The sequence below is a fragment of the Prinia subflava genome, chromosome 17 (genome assembly GCF_021018805.1).
Source record: "Prinia subflava isolate CZ2003 ecotype Zambia chromosome 17, Cam_Psub_1.2, whole genome shotgun sequence".
NCBI lineage: Eukaryota > Metazoa > Chordata > Aves > Passeriformes > Cisticolidae > Prinia > Prinia subflava.
In genome coordinates, this window is record NC_086263.1 from 13,155,157 (window position 1) to 13,180,175 (window position 25,019).

Here is a 25,019-nt window from a genome sequence, read left to right on the forward strand (position 1 = left end):
GATGGGGACACGAGTCACTCTGGCAAAGTGAAGGTGGCTTTTCCTCACACTGGAGGGGCCAAGATGGAAACCATCCCAGTGGGATTGTGGACATGATGGGCAGCGAGTCCACTCAGCCAGAAACACAATTTCAGGCTGAAAACAGCCTGAAATCGGTGCTGGGAAGCACCGATCTAGTCCCACGCTAATCCTGACACTCAAACCAGTGTCAACACTCTGGGTCACTGCCAACTGCTACTGCAGAAGCTTCTCCCACATGCCCCCAGCCTGAAATCCCCCACCACGTCGGATGTCTCTCCTTTTCCGCTGGCATAATTAAACCTGACACCCCAACAGGAGTCCACCAAAACCTCGAGGCTCTCACTGCACAACCATACAGCTCTCCTTAAACAGCAAGAAGAGTGAAGTCTTGAGCTGAACATTTACTAAAATGCTGTATGGAAATTGAAAAAATAATAATTTAAACTCTCAAACTGATTAGGAGAATCCTCAGGAATGTAGAATTTGGCTGCTAGATTGCAGTCTCGCCTTCCTCTCCTGATTTTCTAAGACAGCATGAAAATGCCTTTGCCCTGGTTCATCCTTCATTATGTTGAAGATTGTTTATCCACTGGTGTCCAGCACAGGGGTCCTAAGGCTGACTCTGCTCCTGGTACTGGATGCACACTTTCACTACAGGTGCTCCTACTTCTTCCTAAGCACAGAAATTAAACCCACCCCATTTTTTTAAAATTTTTTTTTTTAAGTCACCCAAACTCAGTGCAGAAGAACAACACAAACAAGTGAGGCTCCTCCCTCCCCGAGCCCTGCCCGCATATTTAACCCGGCACCACCCACACACTGTCCCGTGCCTTCATTAGAAAGGAACTCGTTACCCCTCGCTGCCAGAGCCGGGAGAGCTACAGGAGCTCGGTGGGGGAGATTATTGTGGGATGGCACCAGTGCTGGTCCCCACATCACCTGCACCGAGTGCCTGCCAGCAGCAATTAAATCAGCCTTCAAAGAGAGATCCCAGCTTTCCCAGCACCATTAGCCGTGCCCTGGAGGGAACACGGTCTATTTTCAGCCACAATGACTTAAGATCAGGTCACCAGCAGGTTAAATGGGACTGTGCAGCATCATCTCCCTGCCCTCTCATTGAGAAATTAAACACCGCTGTGTGATGGGCAGCACCAGCGCTGGACACACACCAGGTGCCCACAGAAAGGTAAATGCCACCTGCCTGCTCCTCTCCTCTGCTTCCCATCACTGCCCATGGGCACCCACTGTCCTGGCTGCCCTCCCTCTGCATGGGGTGGTGAGTGGGGGTTCACTGCAGCATCACCCCGGGGTTCCTCCCTGCCTGTCCTGTCCAGCACAGCGACAGCTCACGGACAGAATGGTCCCACCATGGCCAAAGCCAGGAGTGTTGGAAGGAGCCTCAGCATACCCCAAACCCAGGCCTGCACAGCGCCAGACCAGGGCTGCTCATCTCAGCCCTTCCTCCCAATGGTCCAACTGCAAGCCCCAAGCTGGGGACTGCCCCAAGCCATCAGCTCCACCAGGGTTTCACCACAGCCACCAGAGAGGTGGCATCTCCCCACAGCAGCTCCATCTGCTCCGCTGGTGACTCCACCGCCGAAACCCAACCAGCCACCCCACCACTAACATCTGGCAGGGAGGTGGCAGCTGGATGTGGGTTTGTTTTGCCTCCCAGGCTCCTACCAGGCGCAGTCAGCACGAGCCGGGATGACTCAAAGCCCGGGAGACGCAGCCTCCGTCGCTGCTTATTTTAAACCCTCCTGTCTGCAAAGCGGCTGCAGTGGCTCAGCACCTCTCGGGGTGCTTTGCAAAGGGGGTGGCACTGCAAGGCACAACTGAGGCACAGCCCCACGATCAGACCTGGGCACCACATCACCACTGCCTGCGTGCTCAGCAGTCAGTGAGCACAACACGGGGGGCCAGCAGCAAGAGGGGATCAGCTCCGAGAAACACCCCAGGGCTGCAGCAAGGACATTGCCAATGACCCAAACGAACTCATCAGCTCCGGCTTCATGATTCCCCTTGGATACAGCATAGCCAGGACATAGGAAGTGCAAGGTGAAGCTGGATGCTCCCACATGTGCTGCTCTGTGTGCCACAGGAGTGAATGCATCCCAGAGCCCAGCACTGACTTAAACAGCATTTGCAGGGACCTAAACCACCCTGGCAAAAATTCAGCAACGGGATGCAGGCATTTGGGGGTGGAAGAAAGGGATCCACACACGGATCACAATCTCATAAGATTCTTTTCCTTAGGAAACCAGGCTCAAAAGCTCAGCCTCTGCCAAGCCTCTCCTCTTGACCCCACTCTCAGCCTTTTTCCCTTCCAGACACTCCTGCCCTTCCCACACCCTCCTGAACACCAGCCCACGTCACCTCTTCTGCACCAGAAAAGCACTGAACCATGAAGCAAAGGTGGCCAGCAAATGCCCAGGACCCCACACCTCCCCACTGCTGATAATGGGAGATAAATGCACAGGCAAATATTATGGCAGTGTGGTTTAATTCCTGATAAATTATGCAAATCTGTATTCAAATTGAAGCACAGCCCTTGGGCTCTTAACAAATTGCCAAGCTGGCCCTGATGACACCAGGCTGGGACGGTCAGTGGTCTATCAGGTGAGGCACTACATGGGTGCTCTTTATATGTACATATATACACACGTATGTGCTTGCACATCTCTACTAGGGACACCAAGGAGTACCTGTAAGAATGGTTCAAGAGTGACTTCTGCATTTCTCCCTCCTCCCAGCTGCGTTTAGTGTGTCCAAGGAAGGCCGCCAAGCTTTCATGTCCACCACAAGATGGAAGCAGCTTGGGGTGATGGCGAGACTCAAAGCAGGACAGAAGATAAAATCCACCATGTGCGGGGCTTGGGAGAACAGGCAGCAGAGGGGAAAGCCTGAAACCTTTGTGCCAATATGACTGTCAGCCCTCAAGTCGAGGAAAGGAAGATCTGTCCACAAAATAGTCACAGAGAGGGCTCATCTGATGAAAGTAGGAATTTCCGATCCCACACAAACCCCGAACATCCATTAAAAGTAGCAGAAGAATTGCTGCTTTGTGTCACTAATCTCATTAGAGAGAAAGCCCCGCTGCAGTTGCCGGGATTGCAGAGGGAAACCCCGGCACGCTGCACACTCCAGGAGCCCGGCAGTGTGCCCTGCCCATCCCAGCGGAGCCGGGGCTTCCACCGGCACCCCGGCAAGGTGCCTGCACCCTGCTTTACTCACCCGCCCGGATCTCTACTCGCTGGAGCATTATCCGCTTGCCTTGTGTGTGACACGGCATGTGGGATGTCCCCACGCCCAGCAGACCAGGACAAACACCAGGATGACACACACTGCGTGGTGATAACACGGGAGCCGCTTCGTCCACACACAGCGAGCGGCACTGCCCGTGAGCAGCACACAGCCCAATCCCTGCAAAACCCTCCCTCCCTAGCACAATGGCCACTGCCGTTATTATTTTTAATTTTTTTTTTTAATTACAAGCAATTATACCAAATGTGTTAAAAACGTATTCAAGTCACAGGGAATTCTGCTGAGAAGAGATGGGGGCATGAAGGGAATTAGGGGCAATACATCCAACTAGCAAAGGTAAGAAGGGCTCTTTGCTGGCAGGGATGCGTCAGGATAAGATGGATGGAGGTAGAAACAGGAGTAACCTTTGTAGAAGTTGCCGGGGATACAGCTCCAAAGAGACAGGGCTGAGTGCCTTAAAATTTCTGTTACTCCTCTAAAAAGACATATTCCCTCCTGAATATTGCTCCTTCCCTTGCTCTGAGCCCACCATGTTCGGCTTGCCTGCCTGCATCCAGCTCCCTCAAAATGGCTCTTTGGCCACTGCTACGCCGGCAATAAAATTTATTCCCAAGGTCACTTCAATCCTTTTGCCACTATTTCAATCTGGCTGGATTTAAACAAAACCCAGCCTCAGACACACTGAGCACCCCCCCGCCTCGGCCCCTCCTTTCTGCCCATCACTCCCCTGATTTAGCGGTGCCAAACTCACAACTACCTTTCGCTTCCCATAACCGTCAGCAGCAACAGCTGGAGAGGAAAACGGGAGCATATTGTGCACCCAACAGCTGATCCTGGCGGCGTGGGGAGCCAGCCCAACTGTCACTGCTGCCATCGGGGGCTCCTGCCACGCGTCCCCAGCCAGCGCCCACGGGGACGGAGCCAAAGGGGCCGTGTGGCTGCCGTCCCCCTGGTGTTTAAGAGCTGGGGAGAAGCGAACAATAAGCAAAGCAAATAAACAGCAGAGAGGGATGGTGGCGTCGGTGGGTGCGTCGCGATGCCTGCAGACATCCAGCTGTGCCATCCCGGTGCAAAGTCAGCCAGAAACACGGGGATGGAGGAAACACGGGGAGAAGGAAACTGCCAAATACTCGTGGCGAGGGTCAGGCAGCCACATCGCAACGGTCCCCTCCTAAACTTTGCTTTTTAAAGAGCATCCCCAGCTGGAAAATCCAGCGAGAGGCTGTGCAGCTGGACACAGCACTGCTCACTCTCCCCGGCTCCAACGGGCAGGGAACTCGGTCTGCCCTCGGCTCCTCCACCCCGCCTGCATTTTCAGGTTGCTCAGGGGGCACCGTGCTCTCCGTTTCAGCAGTGAGGCTGAACAAAGCACTCCCTTGTCCTCGGCACCTCGAGCAGGCGATGCTGGATCGCGTTACCTAACCCAGACCAACATCTCCTCATCCCGGCACGGCAGCTTTCGTGTCAGCACATGCCAGGCTGGCCCCGATTCCCTGCACCACCTCCTGCCTGGAGCTTTAACTGGACCAGTTTAGTACACGGTGAAAACACACGGGGCCTTGTTTGGACTTGCCGGGCGCTAACCCCAGCTCGGGGAGGCGATCCGACACCCTCGCGCCCGTCGCAGCCGCGGCCGCACCGCAAGGCGCTCACCTGGAAGGCTGCCACAATGACGTTAATTCCCCTTAACAATGTTCATTTCCATATTCATCAGAAGATGGTGAAATGACAAGATGGGGGGTTATTTACTATATAATTATAAACTAATTTCAACTTTACCCTGGGTTATCCTAGGAAGGAGATCTAAAATTTCCCTTATGAAAGCCCTGCTCTGCTAACCACATCTTGCAGTGAGATTAATTCCCAGCGATTTCCATTTCTCCAACAGCTGCTCTGCTGGGAAAGAGCAGGAGCTTGTCCCCAACACTGGGGACCTGCCCAGTGCCCCATGCCACTCCCGGCTAGGATTTCTAGTGCCGGCTCATCCTCCAGATCAGATTTTCTCTGGCACACCATCAGTCAGGGATGGGACCCATGGTTTTCCAATCCTACCAAGGAGACTCTGTATTGGGTAGGAGGCAAGGCTTGCTCCAAGTGGGAGAAAGGCTGCTAGAAACCACACTAATAAAAGACACTTTTACCAGCCTTGTGTTACCAGAGGCAGGGACAGATTCCTGCCCATTGACCTGGGAAGGAACTGGAAAACCTCACACAGCAGAGGATCCCGCAGGACCTTGCTCGGAGCAAGTTTACATCACCACATTGGCCCTTGGGCTCTTGTTTATGCTCCAAGCCGAACAACCCTACCAGCTACCACTGCTTGGGATAGGCACTTCAACAGAGTATGCAGCACAGGCTGGACAGTCCTTCCCACTGCTCCTGAAGAACGGACATACCACCCTACAGCCCACCAGGACCTTGGGAAAAATCGCTGGGACATCAGAGAAACACAGGAGCTCAGAGTGGGAAACTCCCAAAAAATGCACAAGTCCCTTTTCCACCACCATTTCAGCCCAAACACTGCTCCTGCCTTCCTCACAGCCTACGAGTTGGCCGCCAGCCCGAGGGAGCTGCAGGGACATCACTCCGTGGCCGAGCACTTCCTCCACCCCCGGGGCTGCCGGGTGTGAAGAGCAGAGTGTGACGGGACCAAGCACAACATCGCTGCCCAGAACCACCTCCCTGAGCCCCACTGGGACAGGCACACTCCCTGCTCTGCCTGAAAACACGTCTCAAAAAGCATCTCGTTTCACCAGGGCCCCAAGGGAGGGGAAGCATCCTCCCAGGCAGGTCTCCAGCCCGTCCACATTCCTCCCGGTGTTACACCTGGCCCCTGCCCCAAGGAGCCCCCCACACTCTGCCCCTCGCACCACCCCCGGGCAGGCAGGGAGGGGGAACTGTGACTTCAAGGGCCATTAAACAACGATGGTATTTTCCTTGCAGCATCAAAACGGGACCAAAAAGAGCCGCGCCGAACCACGGGCAAAATCCTGCCGCGGGTCCGGGAGCCACCGTGCTCCAAGCAACGCGGAGGAGCGGGGCACGGATCACTCCCGTGCCATATCCATGTTATCCCGGTTTCTCTATCACCAAAGAGATTTTAGCATGGATGCAGTTTGATGAACGAATTGTGCTTCCACTGGCACTGCCGACGGCAAGGCCTCCTGCAAAATCTGCGGGCTCAGCAGAAGCACCATTTTGCCATTATAAGGATGGCTACAGCGGGATTTTGCTGGCACAGCAGCGCTGTCCTGGGGGATGGAAGGGTATTTTTATTTCTTTTCCTATGCTCCTACCTGGCCCAGCTTTCTGGAAAACTTCTCCCCGGGCACAGCAGGCCTGGAAGCAAGGACGGTCTCCAATCTGCCTTAAATCCCTGCATTTGAATGCACATGCTAATGTGAAGTAGGAAAGCAGGGAAACCAAAATCTCTCCCCTCTGTCTGCCCGCTTTCCTTTCAGCCACTCCTCTGGAGCTGGATTTAACACAGTCAGCCCTGCTCATAGTGGTGCGTCCCTTTTCCCGAGCACTGAAAAGTGTTTCTGAAGCATATTTTAATGAAAGAGGCTGAGCATCCTTTTATACAAACACAGATCTGTTCCTGCAGCCCCCCAACCAAGAAAGGATATCTCAGCACACACCAAAAAGCACATTTTTATTAATTACTATGAATATTATTTTAAACTCGCAGAGTCTTGTTTTGGACACGGGTGATCCTTGCTCACACACAGCCCCGCCGCTGCCTGGCAGGGACACGGTCCCAGAGCAGCCCTTCGCAATCGCGTCTGAGGGAGCCTTTTCCACCTCCCCCAAAACACAGAGCCTGCCAAGAACAACACGCTCCTCTGGGACGGAGCCGAGACCAGGACCCAAAGACAGCGGCACAGGGAAGGAGCAAAACGATAAACCTCCATATTTTGAGCTGCTGCAGAGCAGAGCGAGCCCTTGCTTTAATGGACTCGGCTGCCTTGTTCCATTGATTGCAGCCTTTTCTTTTCTTAAGACACGTCTTCCCAGCAAGCTCCAGGCATGAAATTCCATTGTAAACAGTCCCTTTCCTCCGCTATCCCTCCACAACACCCATCGGGGGAGCCTCCCTGCCCTCCTCAGGCACGGGGAGATGGCGATGCCCAGGAGTGCAGGGGGGACAGGGAATGCCATCCCCGCATCGAAGGCCGGCTCAGCTCCCGCCTCAACCTCCAGCTCACTCCTCCCTCCATGCGCTTCCAACAAAGGGGCTTCTGTCCCTGTTCCCCCGGCCCACACGGCAGCGGCCAAATCGCGAGCACGGAGCAGAAATCCCCCAGAGAGGAGCCGAGGGTGCAGGGGTCACTGGACACAGCCCAGGCGCCCGTACTTTGGCGCTGGGCAGAGCCCGGCTGCCGGAACGAGCCGAAGGTACGGGAAAAACAAGGAGTCGGTGCTGGCCATAACTGGATTCTCAAATATGGCCAATCATGCTATTTTTACAGGGGCGTATTTATTTTCGGAGGACGCTGGGACGGATTCAAGAGTCTCTTTCTTCAGCCCGGCGGTATTTAAGGATCGGTTTGAACTGGCTCTATTTAAAGGCTTCGCCTCCTGCCCACTTTTCTTAACCCCTTGCATAAGCCTTTGCATTCCAACCCTCCTAAAAACAAAACAAACCCCCAAAAAAACACAACAACAACAAAAAAAAGCACCAAAACCACACACCAACAGCACTGCGAACGCAAACCTACAAAGGGCCCCTCGGTAGCAGGAAGCAATCATCATTTCAGACTATATTGTTAAAGCTGTAAAAAACAACAACAGCAAAAATATCCCTGCCGATCCCGCTGCTGTGGTTTAACAGGAGTTTCGGCTGTTAATTGTACAGATCTTTTTAATGGAGTTTAGCCTGACTGGGAATTGCCGTGAAAAAGCCAAAAGCTGAGCTTTGCGAGGATCGTGCTGGGGAGCGGGCAGGGAGACCGGGCACCACTGAGGTGCAGGGACAGGGGATTTCAAACAACTCCCACAAAAAGAAAAACAAAAGTAATTTTTAAAATAAAATAAGAACACAATAAAAAAGAACTGGAGGTATCACACAGCCCACTCCCCCTGCGAGGGGACCCAAATCTGAGGCTTTCTCCCAGTGTGCTAGGAAAGCTCCGAGACGGCACCACGGAGCTCAGTCAGCTTGGAGAGGCCAGAGCTCTGTGCCTCCCTCCTGACCGGCCTGGATTTCAGAAAAGGAAACTTTGGGAGGAGAAATAAAACAAACAAACAAAAAATGCCCGAATAAAAATTAGGAGTGATTAAAAAAATACCAAGAACCTACACTCAGTTTGGCTTGAGATTGTCTAGACGAATTTTTGCACAGATCATATTCTGCTGCAGTAGGAGGTGGAGGAGAAGGGGAAAAAAACAACCGGGGAAAAAAAAAAGGGGGAAAAAAAGAAAAGACAAAAGGAAAGGAAAAAAGAAGGTGTTTGCCCATGTGCTTGGCTTCATAGCCCTGTTCGCTTTACACCTCTCCTCTTAGCACCTGGGAAATTGGCACTGCCACCTAGTCTAAAACTAATAAATCTTTTTCCCTCGATTCAGGCTGCTTCCTTCTCTGCAGATGTTGGCAATCAGGTTTGCAAATTTCAAAGTCATTCATCCCGGGCGGCTGGGAGAAAAGCAGGTTTATTATTGCAAAACCTGTCACCCTCCCAACGCCTAAAGTAAACTCCGAGTCACCTCTCCACGCCCAGGGGAAAGAAAGCGGAAAAAAAAAATTGAAAATAGAGCCAGAGAGGGAAATCAAACGGTCAGAAATCCCTTGTGTCCTCCCAGAGAAAGCAGCGAGCGGGAGTGTGGGCAGGAGAGTGCGGCAGCGTCCTCCCAGCACTGCCGGACTCCGCAAGCCGCTGGGAAAGGAAGCTTGGAAAAGGGGAAAAAAATGAAAAGCCTCCAAAAAACAAAAGTAATTTAAACAAATAAATAAAAAGCTGACTGTGGGAAAAAAATAAACTGCGTATATTTCAGTGTCTGTTTTTTGTTTTTTGTTTTTAATGGAGATGCAGCCGCGGAGCTGCCCGAGGATGAAGCGCGTTGAGTAGAGGGAAAAAATATACGGAGGGAGCAGTCACTGCACACTACATGGAAGTTTTGTTTGCGGGTTTAAAAAATAAGAATTGCTGGGTAAAAAAAAAAAAAGAAAAAAGAAAAAAGAAAAAAAAAAAGAAATAAGAAAAACCGCCATCAAAACCAGCGGTGCCGGCAGCGCTGCCCGGGGGCAGCGGGACCTCAGCGGGGCTCGGGCTGCACCGAACAAGAAAACACCAAAAGAACCCCGCTTAACCCCTTTTTCCCAGCCCAGGGATGGTTTTTTTGGCTGTCCGGGAAGCGCAGCGCCGGGCAGCGCAGTCCCATCCCTCCGCAACCCGGTCTGCGCCTCTCCCAGCTCTCCCGAAAATCGGATTTATTCCCCAGATTTATTCCGCAGCCGCCGCGGCGGGGATTTTCCTCAGTGCCAACAAAACCGTGCGCTGGAAGGGGGGGATTTCTGTCGCGTAGGCGCGATTTTTTCCCCCCATTCCCCTATTTTTTCCTCCATTCTCTTATTTTTCCACCATCATCCTATTTTTTTCGATACTTCTACCCCATTCCCTTATTTTTTTGCCACCAAATCAAAACCACGCGAAGCAGCAAACACTTGGGGAAAACACGCGAAAAAGCCGCGAGCGCATAAATATATAATTATCACGACGATATTTATATTTTGGGAGGGGGGGGGGTGGTTTAAAGCCCGATCCCGGGTTCGCCGGCCGCGATCGCGGAGGGAAGGGAGGGAAGGCGCGGAGGTACCGCGGGTTTCGCGGAGCCTTACCCGGGTGGGAGTGGAGGCTGATGCCCGATGCGAGGAATTTCCCGGGCTGGAGGGCGGCGGGGAGCCCGGCAGCCATGGGCCCGGCAGCGGGGGCCAGGCGGCCGGTGGCTCCCAGGCGGTGGCTCTCCATGGCCAGCCCGGAGAGCAGCGGAGGGGGGCCGTGCACCGAGCGGGGGGGCCCGAAATCTCGGCCATCCATCATCCACTCGCCGGCTTCACGGAGTCTCCCGGATCGCTGTCGATGCCCGCCACCGCCTTCCCGCCCCCCCCCCCCGCCCCCCCCACCCCCCTCCTCCTCCTCCTCCTCCCCCAAAAAATCAGATGGTTTTCAAAAATAAGGCGTCCAAACGTCCCATGGCGCGGTGCAGGGAGCCAGCCCCGGCGCGGCGGTCTCGGCGCTGCCTGCAAAGGAGAAAAGAAGGGGGAGGTGCGGTGAGCCGACATGGCCCGACACCCCCCTGCTCACAGCCAGCCCCAAAAATACCCCCCAAAACCCACCCTCACCTTCCCGGAGCGGAGGGTAGAGAACGGGGAAGAAGCGAGGAGAAAAAAAAAATCTAAGCAAAACTTGTGGCAAAAGGCAGGGACAAATAAACGAAGTGTTTAAAAATAGTATGTAAAGAATTTAAACTTTTTCTCAAGAGTTACATTTGTCACGGCCGCAGCCCCGGCCGCGCCGGGGAGCGCCCGCCCGCAGCCGCAGCCCGGCTCCGGCGGGACCAGCGGGGACGCGGCACCGCGCTTCGTCCCGGAAAACAAACACACAAATCCCAAAACAACAGAAAAAAAAAAAACTCCACCCACTCAAATGTTTCTCCTTTTTCTTTCTTTTTTTTTCCCCTCCATTTTATTTTTAGTTCTTTGATTTTTTATTATTTTTTCCCCATTTCTTTATTTCTCCCCGCCTCGGGCTCCGGCGGCGGCATCCCTCCCGCAGCCTTGTTTCTCTCCTCTTTTGGAGCTCATTCCCACGGCTCCAAACCACTGACTGGGCTTGTTGTTTGGGCTTTTTTTTAACTATTTTTCCTTTTCCCAGCGCCGCTTTCACTCGGGAAAACAGAACCCGTATTATCATTTCACGGCACAGAGAAAAAAAAAAGCCAAAAAAACACCCCGACCACGGACATAAAACTATCTATATTTGTACTTGCAGCCTGATGAAAGGCTCCACTCGCCCGGCGTATTTTGCACCGGGATAGCGAGAAGTAATAAATACTGGGGGGATAAAGTGGAGGTTCTTCCCCTCAAACCCTCCCCAAGCGCTACCGGAGCCCCGGGAGCCGCCGCTCCGGCCCCGCCGCCCGTCCCGGGTCCCGGACGGGCGCTCCAGCGCGGGGGAGGGATGACTAAAAAATCAAAACAAAATAAAGAGAAAAAAAAAGGAAAGAGAGAAGAAACGCAGAATTATACCCCGAAAAATCTCACTGCTTTGCTTTGTTGGGGCTTTAAAAAAATATTTTCGGTGGTTGTTAAAATTAATTAAACCCTGCCTGCGTGGCTGCTCGGGGCGAGCCTCACCCCGGGGGCTGCGGGAGCGGCAGGATCCCGGCTGGAAAGTAATCAGTGAAGGGGGAAAACGGCTAAAAAGGGGCAAAAAGCGGGAGGGATGTGGCGGGAAGAGGGGGGCCGGGGGGGGGTGGGGGGAAATGGGATCGCCGCCCCGGGCTCGGGGTGCGGATCCGGGTGCGGGTCCTACCTCGGCGCGGTCAGGCCGCCTGGTCGCGGGGCATGGCGGCGGTGCGGGGCTAGGGCGGGGGGTGCCGGCTCGCCGCCCTGCCCGCCGCCCGGCTCCTCCGCTGCTCCGCTCCGCTCCTCAGGGGCAGCAGCGCGGGAGCGACGCGGTGGCGGCCGCGCCATGGAGCGGCGGGGCCCCGCCGAGCTGCAGCATCGCCTCCACACCCCCCCCCCCTCCCCGCCTTCCCGGGCCGGCCCCGCGCGCGCGGCTCGGCGGCGCTTAAGGGAAGAAGAAAAAAAAAAAAAAAAGAATGAAAAAAAAAATTAGGGAGAAAAAAAATTATTTAAAAAAAAAAAGGGGAGCGCGAGCGCGGGGCGGGAGGGAGGGAGGGAGGGAAAAACGGGGGAATGGGGGAGGGAAAAACGGCGGCGGCGGGGCTATGAAACACGCATTGTTCTCGGCGCGTTGGGGGCGGGCCTGAGGCCTCTCTGCACCTTCTGATTGGTCGATCGGGCTGTCGCTCAGCGGCGGGTAAACAGGCGGCAGTTTCCAGGCCCCCCGCTCGCCCCGACCCCGGCGCTCCCGCTGCTGTTTCCAGGCTGCCCCCGCGCTCCCGCCCGGAGCGGGCGGGCGGTTGGCGGGGAGCGGCCGCGGGTCCCCCCGCTCCGAGCGGGGCCGTGAGGGGGGAGCGCCCCGCGACCCCCTTTATTATCTGTGGGGGTTAAATCCTTCATCCCGCCCGGGCAGGGCTGAGGGGGAAGTGCCGCCGGGCCCTCTCCCACGGCCCCGCCGCGGACAAAGCGGCCTTTCAGAGCCGGGGGGGAGCGGGGGAGGGTCCCCTGCCCTCCCCCCGGGTCCCGCCCCCCAAAAAAATTCAAAAATAGGGCGAAAAAGGAGGCTGAGGGAGGAGACACATACACTCCCCCGCTCTGGATTTTGAGCGGGGCGGCCCCCCCCTAGCACTGCCCGCCGGCCACACCAACTTTTACTTTTCTTTCGTTTTTTTTTCCTTTCTATTTTTAATTTATTTTTCCCTTCCCCCCCCCTATTTTTTAATGTATTTTTCCCTTTGCGCTGCACAGAGCACTCTTCGGACAGAAGAGGGGGGGACACCCCATCGCTGCCAAAACCCCCCCGAACCTCCCAAACCACCCCCCGCTTCTTTACTTAATTAAACAAAAATCGGCTTTTATAGCGAAAAAGGGGAGGAGGGAAAAATCTAATATAATCCGGTATAAATTAAAAGTAATAATAATAAAGCGTCCCGTCCCGTCCCCCCCCCAACACCCTGGATAGGAATTTCGAGGCGCCCACCGGGACATCGGCCAGGAAAAGAGAAGAAACAGCCCCAAAAATCTCCTTATTTTGAAACGTTCCAAGCAAAATCGAGATGGTCGAAAAGCTCTCCCGCTGCTCAAGGCCCCGGTTTAACGCGAAAATAATAATAATAAATAATAATAATATATATTTATGTTTTTATTTATATTTAAGAGCAAAAACTGCGTCAGAGGCGGGGGCTCAAACCCCTCTGCCTCCAAGGGGAGGGCGCTTCTTTTCCCAGTCTCCTTTAGTAAACCAAAAGAAAACGGGGGAATTGGGGGTGAGGGAGAAAAAAAAAATTAATGGTTTGATCGCTTTTATGTGGCTTTAAAAGCATATTTTATAAATGTTTAATGCCTTCACGCCCGGACCTCCCCGCCGCTGTCCCCGGGCCGGGGGGTTGGCATGTCATAAATCAGGGAAATGCTAATAAAAATAGAAAAAAAAAAAAAAAAAAAAAAAAAGGCTCGGGCGGGGCGGGAGGGGGGAACGCCCCCCCTGCCTGCAATTCCAGCCCTTCCTCCTCCTCCTCCTCCTCCTCCCCTTCCCCCGGCCGGGAGCCATCTTGTACAGCAGCTCCTGGCTGGGGCATCGCTGCTTCAAAACAGCCTCCAAAAAAGCAAAAAAAAACCCCAAACCTCCGATCTAATATACGCATTTTTCTAATTATTATTGTTACTGTTATTATCATTATTATTATTATTGTTACTGTTGTTATTTTTCCCTCTCCGGCGCGGTCCTGCGGGCGCGCCGCTTTTCCCAGAGTTTTCCACACGCAATCCCAGCCCCCTTCTTTCCTCCCCTCGTTATTTCCCCCAAAAGCCGCCCCTGCAGCTGGGGGGACACACACGCAGCACTGGGGGGCTGCGAGCACCCCCTGTAATTCGGGGGGTAGCGGCCGCTCCCACGCTTTTGTGGAAAAGCTTTGCCGCTTTCTCCAAAAACACCCATTTTTATTAAAAATCATATCGGGGGTGGGGTTGTGCCCCCCCATCCCCATCCCGGTGCCCCGGGCTCCCGGCAGGTTCCCACGGTGCCGCCCGCCCCCGGGCCGCCCCCCGCCCCCCCCCGGGGAGGGGGCACCCCCGCCCGCCCTGCGCGCCCGGCTCCGCTCCCTCCGTCTCTCCCCTTGTGCTTTTTCCTTCATTTTCTTTTATTTTCCCTTCCCCCCCCTCGCCCTCCCCCATTTATTCTCCATTTTGTTTTGTTTTGGCGTTTCTTCCTGGTTTTCTTTTTTGTTGGTTTTGTTTTGGTTTTTTTTTTCTTTTTTTTCCATCCTTCCCGTCTCTCCCCATCCCGGACGAACACGAAATTCGCGGTGGCCGCCCCCCGTCCCGGTGCCCGCGGAGGCAGCGGAGCGGTGCGGAGCTCGCAGCCCCCAGCCCCGCTCCGGGTACTGCCCCCCTCCCTCCCGGGATGCAGGTAGGACAGGGGGGCGGAATCTGGGAGTGGGGGGAGCTGGGGGAGGCTCTCTGGAGACGTGGGAGGCAAAGCAAACCCATACCCACCACCCCCAACGCTCCCGTTTTGGGGGGCTGCCAAGGTGTGCGGGGTGGGGGACACTCACCCCTTCATTGCCAACCCAGCTCTCGATTATGCACCCACAGGCCCTGCTGGACCCTCATCCCCATCTGCTGGGACCCCCCAGATCCCCTTTTTTTCCCCACAATAACCCCCCCCCAGTGCTCTCCATCCTTAGCCAGGGGGGTGCTGTGCATCCTTTCCGCCCGCTGTCTTTAACGTGCTTACTACACGTTTTCTGGGTGTTTTTGGAGCTATATTTAAAGCGTGCAGTCAGTGGCTGGATTTAGAAATCCAGGCATAAATCACATTAAAACGCGGACGGCGACGATCCCAACGCGTCGGCAAAGCTTTGCCCTGATTTCATTCCTTCCCCCCATCTTAAAAGCAGAACCGAGTCGGAAATAGCAGGGTCCCATCCCCCCCAAATAAAACCCTGTAGGGGCAGAGGTGGGATTTAAAGGCAAGGGGGGGCCCTGCTGGGGTTTATTCCAATGCATCCGTGGTGATTTATTTATTGATGGGGGGGCCTGGATAATTCCAAAGCCTGAGGTCTCTCCCCAGCCCCTGTGCCTGCAATGAAGGAGCTGCCATCCATGGGGAGGGGGCTGTGCAGTGGGGGGTCCCAATGAGGAGATCCCCAGGGAAACGGTTTGGGAACTGAGCGAAGAATTTCTGATTAATGACCAGAACAGCTCGGGATTTCGGTTTTCTCCATAAATCCTGGCTGATTATAAGCCCTGTGCTCAGCCTGGCAGCGGGCTTTGCATGCAGGGGGCAGCCCAAGAAAGAGCCCCCACCAGGGGCTGTACCCAGTGCCTGGCAGCAGCTGGAGGCTGCAGCATCCTCACCATCCCAGCCAGAGCAGGGAAAGGAAAGGGGCCAGGGGGTGCACAGGAATGGGGTTGGTGCCCTCCCCCCAGTCCACAGCAGTTCTGATCCTGAGGTTTGTAAAGCCAAACATGTCCCAAACCAGGTTTATTTCAAGTCCAAATACAGACTGATGGGTTTTTTTTTTTCCTTGCCTGGCACAGGAGGGTGGGTATTTCTGCACAATCCCACCCTGTGTTCCTGCTCTGCCACCTGTGCCCTCACTTCCACCCCAAATCCCGAGCTGGGACCCCCAGTGCCAGGACCTGCCCCGTGCTGGGCACCCTTTGCTTTCCCCAACCTCCACCAAGCCCCTGTACTGGGCTTTTTTCACAGCTGGGCTGGCTCTTGGATACATCAGGCTGGATTTTTTTTTTCCCTTTTACCCAATACTAAGCTTTTTTCATCCAAGATCAGGGGGGAAAAAATAGGCAGGGAGGAGGGCTGACATGCACAGCCCATAGAGCGCTTTGAGAGGAGCACCAACCCCAAGCTGTAATTACTGCCTGCATTTTTTGGCTACGGATCAGCTGCTAAATTGGTCGTAAGGCACGGAAACGGCAGTTACACCTTTCAGGGGAAAAAATGTGGTTTAGTGGAGAAACGTGCATGGGAAACCTCCCCAAAACTGCAGTCCCCATACAACACCCCGCTATTCCAGGTTCTGCATTTGGGAGTTTAAAACAATCCTCCATCCAGGTGAGCTGAGCTCGGAATGACAAGACCTTCTGCATCAGCAGAGTAAATTGGGGATTTTTCCCTTGATCTGTCAGTGAAATCAAAAATACCCTCCTGGACGCAGGACACGAGTGAGAGAGAGGCAGGAGCATGTGCTATTTTGAGGTTCAATATAAAATAGATACCCTTGGCTCCAGCAGTTCTCCATAGCCCAGCCCACCAGAGCTGCAGGTACTTTCGTATGCATACAAAACATTCTAAAATGGAAAATATTCACAGCTGCTCTCGCTGTTTTGACAGGGGGGAAGGAATCGCGGGGCATGTTAAGGAGATATTAAAAGCTGTGGTTTGAAGCTCCTAAAGCATTTACTCAGCGGGAGAGCCAGAGAAAGAAGTTTAGAAGTTAACTGCATACTTGTGTGCCTTTGCTCTGTCCTTCTTAAAATTCACCTCTCCTATCTGCTTCTAATTTAAACAAGCAGAGCCCTCCAGGAACTGGAAAATCCAGATTTGCAGCATCTCCCAGGGAAAGACGATTTCCTACGTGCCCCCCCAGCGCGAGGGTCCTGCTGAAGGTTAAACTCACGAGTGCCTTTGGTTTTGCACCAAGTTAATCTCCCCACAAAATAAAGGACTGGGGGAATGCTGGTGAAAACTGCACTGACGTTGCCGGCTGGTCCCCGGCTTGCTCCCGTCCCTCTTCCAGAGGCAGACATGGATTTCACCACCTCTGCCAGCACTGAATGCTTATCCCCACACCATGCCCTGGCCTGCCTCAGCTTCCCTGCCCAAAAACAGGGTAAACCCATCCACCTCCCCAGGGGTACATTACAGTGGCTTAAAATTAACCCTGACAAATGCATTTTCAGATCTCCTCATGAAAGGCAGGAGAAGCACTGGGTGTTAGCAGGATAGATCCTCCACCTTTCAACAGCTGTTAATTGCCATTAAAACCAAACCTGCACAGCTTTATTGGAGCAGTGTCTGAGTTTCCGTGTCGCATGCCGCGCGTTGCGAAGCCGCGTCCGCCCTCGGTCGTGCTCTCCCGCACGTGCCGGCTGCCGTGGCGAGGTGTGGTAGGTAAATCCTCTCTCACTGGTGGCTGTCTTGCACTTTGGGGCCCTTTGGAGGGGTTTGCTGGTGCCAGGTTTTTTCCTTCGCCATCCTGTGAGTCGTTGCACCGGTTGCAAGCTCAACACGCCTTCCCTCGACTCGCAGCAGGGAAGAAGATGGGATGCAGGACTTGTTCCCAAAAATACCCCGAGGAAGCCAGCAGGAATCTGCCCTCGAGGAATTGGGTCCCTGAGGCTGAATCCAGCCCACAGCTGCCAGCAAAAGCACGTGCTGGGTGTCACAGGGATGGGAATAGCTCTCTGTGACCAATGTGGAGTAAATCCAAGTCATCAACAGGCAGGGCTGGGCAAAGGCTGCCAGCACTGCTCCCCACCCCCATCCACTGTGCTGGGGCTCCCTTCCCTGCTGCCTTTGGGGTTCACTGACCTGATCCCTTCCATGGCATCCCCCCATCCCCCTGCAGCCCAGATCTGGCTGGAGAAGCCAAGCTCCAGGCAGGGTAGAAACCCTTGGGGAAATGCTGTGGCAGTTCTCTCGCTGTCCATGAAGCTGCTGGCTCCCCACAGCCCTCACAGGTGCTTTATGCACTCCCAAACATCCACACCCACCCGGGAGTGCCCTGTGCCACCAAACTGCTGGTGCTGAAACACATGAGGTGGATTCAGCAGGGTAAGAGGGGATGAGGTCTCTGTGACTCTGAGCATCCTGTAGACCCCAGGGCTTCCTCTGCCCCTGGATCCAGCACAAGGAGGGGCTGTCCAGGGCTGGCTCCCAGGGCTGTCCCGTCTCTTTTCCCATCACCCAGCCCTCCCTGTGGGGGAAGGGGTGGTTGGACAAGACGAGCCCTTTCTGCTCCACAAAGCTCGTCAGCCAGCAGCACTGGGCTTATAATTATTATTTCCTTAAAGACGAGCCGAGAGGCTTTAGACAAAAAAGTCCCCTCTTGTCGGAGCTGGAATTTGATGTCCTAACGACTGTTTTTGTACCGCGCCTGTTAGAGGAAAGAGCTCGGCAGGAGGGGGAAAGAGAGATTTAATTATAGAGCTGCATTGTGATTTTGCACACATAGCTGGCTGTTGTAATCAGGTTACAAGTGTATCTGATTTTCTTCCCTCCCCTCCCTCTTCCTCTTCTTTCTCTTTCTTTTCTTTTATTTTTTTTCCTCCCCCTTTTTCCTTTCGGTGGTCCAAATTAGTTGCTGATGTTTGGGTGTTGCAGAGACGAGCTGCTATTTGCCTTCGCTGAAGATCTTGATCAAGGGAACGGTGTTTCCAAAGAACCTCGGCAGCTCTTTGCTGGAGGAAGGCAAAGATTCCCAGCTCCAGCAGAAACCCACAGGGCTGGGCACTCACATCCCACCATCCTGGGGCTCCCTTCCCACCACCAAATCAAGGGGAGACACCCATATATATATATATATATATATATATACACATATATATACATACATATATCTGCCTCCCCCATGCTCCCTACCAAATCCTTTCACATCCAGGATTCCCTCAATAAACTGATGCACTTGAACAAGAGGAGAAGCGCAATTTACCTTACCTGGGGCAGGAGAAAAGAAAGAGAGGAGACAAGAACCTTTTTAAAAGAAACTTAATATTTTCCCTATCTGAGGCAAGTGACACCGCGCTGGGATTGGGGGCTGTTGTTGGGTTCATTTAAGAATCCATTGTTGTCCATGTGAATTCTTTTTTACATTTCAAATAACAGGATTATTTCCCCAGGGGGTAATATCCTGTAATTTGAACACAATAATGGGAATAAATTACTTACTTAGAACTAATAACGACAGCCTGATTCCAATATATATAGGAACTGTAACAGCTTTGGTTAGTTAAAGTGTAATTGTGTCGACGGATGACATTTTCTTTCAAAGGAATCTGAATGACTTTTAATTAAATTTGCTGGGGGTGGGGAAGAGAGGCAGAGATACACTGGGAGATCTCAGCTGCTGAGGCTGTGGCTGGTCCCAGCCTTGGTGCCCCAAGTCCAGCTTTGCCCCAGGCTGGGTGTCAATCCAGGGTTGTGGAGTTTAAAGACCAGGCACAGAGCAGAGGAGAAGGAAACCAGCACCAAACCCCCACAGCCAGGGATGGTGGGATGGAGGGATGGGGAGGATGAAGAGAACAGGGATGGAGGGGATGGAAGGATGGAGCCCAGCCCATTTGCCAAGCTCCAGCCTGGCAGAGGGCAGGGCAGTGCCCATATCCTGCCCGGGGGCACCACGGAGTCGGCTCTGCCTTTGCTGGGAAACAGAGGAGCTGACGGAGGGCAGGAGGCACCAGCAGCCAGGCAGGGCAGCTCTGCTGCTCACACAGGAGTCAGAGAATCCCAGAGAGGTTTGGGTGGAAATGAATCTTATAGACCATCTTGTTCTACCTCCTGCTCCAGGCAGGGACACCTTCCACTATCCCAGATTGCTCCAAAGCCCCATCCAGCCTGGCCTTGGACACTTTCAGGGATGGGGCAGGCACAGCTTCTCTGGGCACCCTGTGCCAAGGCCTCCCACCCTTACAGGGAAGAATTTCTTCCTTATATTCAATCTAACTCTGCCCTCTGTCAGTGAGAAGCCATTCCCCTTTGTCCTGTTATTCCATACCCTTGTCCCAAGTCCCTCTCCAGCTCTCCTGGAGCCCCTTTAGGCACTGGAAAGGGCACTAAAATCTCCCTGCAGTCTTCCCCTCTCCAAGCTGAACACCCCCAACCCAACATTGTTACCTCAGCCAGGGGTCCTTCAGCAGCTCAGACGAGGGGGATCTGCAGCAGAGCTGTGCATCCCAGCTCCTTGCCCTGCCCCCAGAACTCCCCTGCAAGCCCCGGGCTCTGCACATCTCCTCACCACTGCCGTCAGTGCCAACCGCTCCTCAGGTTTGTTTCTGAATCAGCAGCACGCGAGGTTCCCTTCAGAGGCAGGGGAAAAAAAAAAAACCGAAAAAAAAAAAAGCTGCAGTGTGCAGAAAGCCAAGTTCCTGCCCCGAAATAATCTTGGAGAGGAGTGGCGTGCTGCTGCCAGCGGCTCCGGCCTCCTCCAGGACTCATTTTCCTCTGTTTATCTTGAAAATATTTCTGCGCTGAGGTCCCACCCCGCGCGGCGGAGCCCTGCGAGGCCGCCTTCAGCCTGACACACGGCCTCCTGTTTATCCACAGCGAGTTTTACAAATAGCTTATTAAGCCCAGAGGTCTGTTTGCTGGAGGAAAACCTCACGGAGCAGCCCCTGCAGCCCCTCCCGAGGCTCCTGCCAGCTGTGCCCTCTCCCCAAACCCCTCTGATGTGCATCCAGGGGCTCAGGGCTCTGTGGCTGCAGACATCAGTGTCTGCCGGGTTTGGGAATCGTTCCTGCTTTGATAAAACAACCAGAGTGCTGCTGATGGGGCTCCCACCACTCTCCCCCCTCTCCCTGTCCCCAGACTGATGGCCCAGATGGGATTTTGGCATGGCACAGGGATGCTGTGGCACTGCTGGCTCTGGTTCATCCCACAGTGGAGCTGTTGGGATGTTTTTGCCTTTTGCAAGACCCCTCTGAAAGGGCTGCAGGTTTGGGGAGGGTTGAGGGAGTTTGGGTTACAAGAAGAATATTCTGAGGGTTGCTGAAAACATGTCCAGAGCCATGAGAGATGAGGACAGTTGGATGCTGTGTGTGGTGGTCCTGGCAGGAGCCCTGTGGGAGCCCCAGATTCCCACCAGGATCCCCAGGAGGGAGCTGGGATGGGGGTTCAGCCCACAGCAAACAGTGTCAGGGATGTCCCACTGTGCTCGAGCCTGACCATGGGCACCTCTCTGACCACAGGGACCATCAAACCCATGCCAGAGCCCCTCTGTCCCTGCTGCCACCGCTGTCCTGGGCAGGACCCTGGCTGTGCCCCATCCCTGGCACCCCATTCCGGCCCATCCCGGGCATCCCCTCCCCAAGAGCCCCTAAAGCTCCCAGAGCTCAGGGGGAGAACCCCGTAACACAGCCACATTCATAGCCCAGCTGAGGAGATTGAGTTACCTGCCCCTGGAAGAATAAAGGAGGCATTGAGCCATTTTTTCAAAGTCTTTTCCCCTGCCAAGGCCAGACACCGCGGTGATGGTGGCGCGCAGAGGCCGGGAAACACGAGCCCTCGGCTCTCCCTCCGAGGGTGACCCCAATGTGCCCCACATCCCCCTCTTCCCCGACCCTTTAACACCCAGGGAAGCACATGCTTTGCTCACCCGTCACGAGCTCCCTTATCTTTTAATAAAACCTTTAAGAGCAGAAGTCAGGCAATGCCGGCACAAAGGCGGCTCAGCCTCCTCCCGGGACATTAATCATTTTCTTTGACACGTTTTGCTAATTAGCCAAAGCGTTTGCCTCGACAGGGGAGAAACTGGGGCCTGGGAAAAAAAAAAAAAAGAAAAAAAAAAAAGAGAAAAAAAAAGGGAAAAAAATTAGAAGAAGGAGAAGAGGTGGAAAGGGAGGAAGAAACAGGGGAAGAAGGAGTTGACGTCACCCCTGTGCGTGCAGCTGGCATTCCTGGGCATCACCTTGCTGGGAGAAAAACCCAAGAACTAAGCCCATCCCAAGGATTTTGGAGCACCATGAGCTACCATATACATTTTACCTTCCCCATCCCACTCCTGGTTGCCCTGATAACACGGATTGCAGCCATGAAGGGTTATTTGAAATGTGCTGTTTGGAGGTTTACCTCATGGCTTTATCTTTTACACGGCTGTTAATCCTTGGGACACATGTTTCCCATCAGCCCTTGATATTTAACATACAATAAGTGTCTTATTAAATCCCAGGACTGGCTCCATGCAGACCTCTCCCCCCAGGACCTGTCCTGAGGACATCCCAAAGGCAGATGGGGCACCCTGGCTTGGGCACAGATTTGGGATGTAGAGTGTGTTACAATCAGCAGGGAGAGGACTAGGGTGGGGTGAAGGCTCCTCTGCACAGGAATTCAACTCCCACACATGAGGAAACCCCTCATAGTTTTTTAAAAATATGTTATTTGTAAGGTGTGGTGGCCAGTGTAATGCTGTGGTGGCCAGTGAGCCCATCTCAGGCAGAACTGGCTACTGCCTCAGCATGACTCCTTTTTCTGAGTCTGACTCCATTTTTGTAGGACTTGATGTTTTCTAGGGGAGGGATACCACAGAGAGAGCAACTGGCAGTCAATTCCCTCTAATCCACAGTATTCAAAATAAAAAATCCCAAGGAGAAAGCATCGCCTGCTCATCCCTCCCTCCAGCCCAGTACGCCAAAACACTGGCTCCTGTCCCATTCCTGAGCATCAGCTCTCCATCCCAGCTCTTAGGGAAGGGCAAGCAGAAAACCACACAGCAGAATCCCCTTTTCTCCACAAAACTGAGTGTAAGAACAACGAAATTTGGTGATACAGCCCCTCACATGATGTAAGGACACCTCCCTGCCCACAGCAACTGTCCCATCCATGGGTACAAGAGAGCGGGAGCAGCATCCCAGAGCCATGTCAGTCCTTTGGGGAGTGCTAAAAAAACAAATCACAGCTCTTTGCTCCTCTCCAGCACAAGTTTCTCATTGCTGTGGGATGACACACACCACCTCCTCCAAAACAAGGCGCTGTATTATTATTCTGTTTCTAATTTGGGGGTTGGAAACGATTTTCCATGCCAGATTCCAGACTAAACCATCACCCCCTCCCCCTCAAAAAACAAAAAATTGCTGCTGTGCTTTCCAGAGAGCAGTGGCACGGTCAGTGCTCTGTGAGGAAAGGGTGAAGGTGTGGTACACAGCAGTGAGCACCACAGAACATCCCTCTCAATGCCTATTTCCAAGAAAAAACATTTTTAAAGAGCCAATTCAGTTAAACACAGAGCTGGCCCAGACTCCTGCTGCAGCCGGGTCTGGGATGGGCTGGTCCTGCTGGGAAAGGGCCGTGCTCCATCTCTGCCCTCTGAAGGACTTGCAGAAAAAAGCAGTGAAAGGTGAGTATTTGGGAAGCAGTGTGGTGCTGGGAACTCGATGAGAATCGGCATCATTCCCATTCTGGGTGTTTTAATCCAATCTACCAGTGCATCCTGCTTGCTTCCTCCGAGGCATCGACAAGCCAAGCCACACAGTGAGCTCTCACTCCTCTGTGTCCTGCCTGGCCCTGGGGACAGTGGGGACACCCAGGACAAGCCTGGATGAGTCCCCAGCCCCATCACCCCAGGCTGTGCCACAAACCTTGCAGAGAGATTTGGGGGGCCCCTTGCAGCTGGCAGTGCTGGCAGGAGTGTGGAAACCAACACGCAAGGAGCCAAGGAAACCCTCCAAGCTTCCAATGCCGTTGTATAAGAGCCACTCAAAAATACTAATCCCCAAAAAATTCAGCCCTGGGAGCGGGACCAGGCTGCCTCCCAGGCAGCCCGTGGAGCGTGGCTTGCACAGCCTGCACACATCCAGAGGGGAAAACACCTTCAGGTGAGCGAGCTCCGCAGGAGGGCCGGGGTCCCAGATGTTCTCATGCCAATGATCCTTTAGAAAAAGGACAGACAAGCGAGGCACAGAGGCAGGATCACCCGACATGCCGAGCGCTGCTGCAAAACAAGTCTTTTTTCCATGAGTCACCAGTGGAAAGAGCGGATCAGGCGTCCCCTGGGTGGGCTCGGCCGGAGCCGGCTCCGCATCCCCGCCAGGCCGGGAGGATGCTGCGAGCACAGCCCCTCCACTGCACCGCTCTCAGCCCTCCCCAGGCTGCTTTGGGGAGGATTCCATGGAATCCCCGAGTGCCGAGGGATGCATCCTGTGGTGCTCAGGCCTTTGCACCACGGTGCCAGGTTTTCCCGACCCCCCTTTCCCCAGGCATTCCCCTCGGAGAACAAACGTGTGCCCTTCACCGTGACCTCGGGGCTGCTTCATTGCTCCGCCGCTGTCCCCTGCACCTCTTAAATCCCTCCCGAGGGACGGGGCGGGCAGCGGCAGAAACAAAAATAAATAAAGAGAGCGGGAGGAGCGCCCCGAAACAAGCGGGTTTGTTTTATCGGTGGCGGGAAGGGGCAAGAGCCGGGGAATCCCTGGGATCGTAAATCCCGCTGGGAATGCCCGAAGCCAGCGTTTCCTTCCATGGGCTGGGTGGGAGGCTGCGGGGAGGGCGGCGGGTAAAGTTTCGGGGATGTGGGGTGGGGTGTTTTGGTGTCTAAAAAGGCGGCGATGAAGGAGAGGTGACGCCCGGGCAGCACCCAGGGCAGGGTGCCGGAGGCAGCCCGGGAAGGGACGGGATCATCCCCGGGAGGGCTGGAGCTCCGTCCCGTCATCATCACCCGCAGCGTGAGAGCAGCCCTGGCTGAGCTGTGGGTACAGAAACGGCACGTACTTGTCGCTGGCCGGGTTTCCTGGCAGTCCCAGGCAGGATTTGGCTGCGCAGGAATTTGGAAGCCGCCTTAAATCCAGAAAGAAATGAGAAAAGGCTGGGAGCGACTTTCCGAGCGGAGTTCAGTAAATCCCCGCCCGGCAGCGGGGCCGCGCTCTCCCCACGCCGGGGCCGAGCCCGGAGCCCCTGCGGACATCCAGGAAAGTTCCCCGGCACCTTCCACACCTTCCCCCCCTTCCCAAAAAACCTCCTTCCATCCAGGAAGGCTCCCCGGCACTTTCCATGCCTTCTCCTCAGCCTTCCCAAAAAGCCTCCTTGGCCACAATGCCCCTCAGCACTCAACCCTCCTTCTCTCTGAGGTGACCCCAGCGATGGATTTTGCTGCTCTGAAACTCCATAAATCCCCCCGGGGCTGCCAGGGGCTGCTCTGTCCCCACGGATGCACTGGCT

General features: G+C 54.3%; 1 protein-coding gene and 1 long non-coding RNA gene across 6 annotated transcripts in view; both read right to left on the reverse strand.

The window, feature by feature from the left end:
* TNRC18 (trinucleotide repeat containing 18) overlaps positions 1-10,390 on the reverse strand; it is a 54,674-nt gene extending 44,284 nt beyond the window's left edge. For all 4 annotated transcript variants that reach the window (XM_063414440.1, XM_063414442.1, XM_063414441.1 and 1 more), the window contains exon 1: positions 10,124-10,390. In XM_063414440.1, coding sequence (XP_063270510.1) covers positions 10,124-10,325 — 202 coding nt within the window. In that variant the 5' untranslated portion in view covers positions 10,326-10,390. The remainder of the gene's footprint in view (positions 1-10,123) is intronic.
* Positions 10,391-17,520: 7,130 nt separating this feature from the next.
* On the reverse strand, positions 17,521-24,588 carry LOC134559562 (uncharacterized). 2 transcript variants are annotated; one of them, XR_010082530.1, is made up of 4 exons: positions 24,573-24,588; positions 21,466-21,627; positions 19,989-20,171; positions 17,521-18,556 (listed from the first exon to the last, which is right to left on the reverse strand). It is a non-coding gene; the product is annotated as an uncharacterized LOC134559562 (long non-coding RNA). The 2 variants fall into 2 exon arrangements; XR_010082529.1 differs by lacking the exon at positions 24,573-24,588 and having other exon boundaries at positions 17,523-18,556; positions 21,466-22,005.
* Between the last annotated feature and the right edge of the window lie 431 nt (positions 24,589-25,019).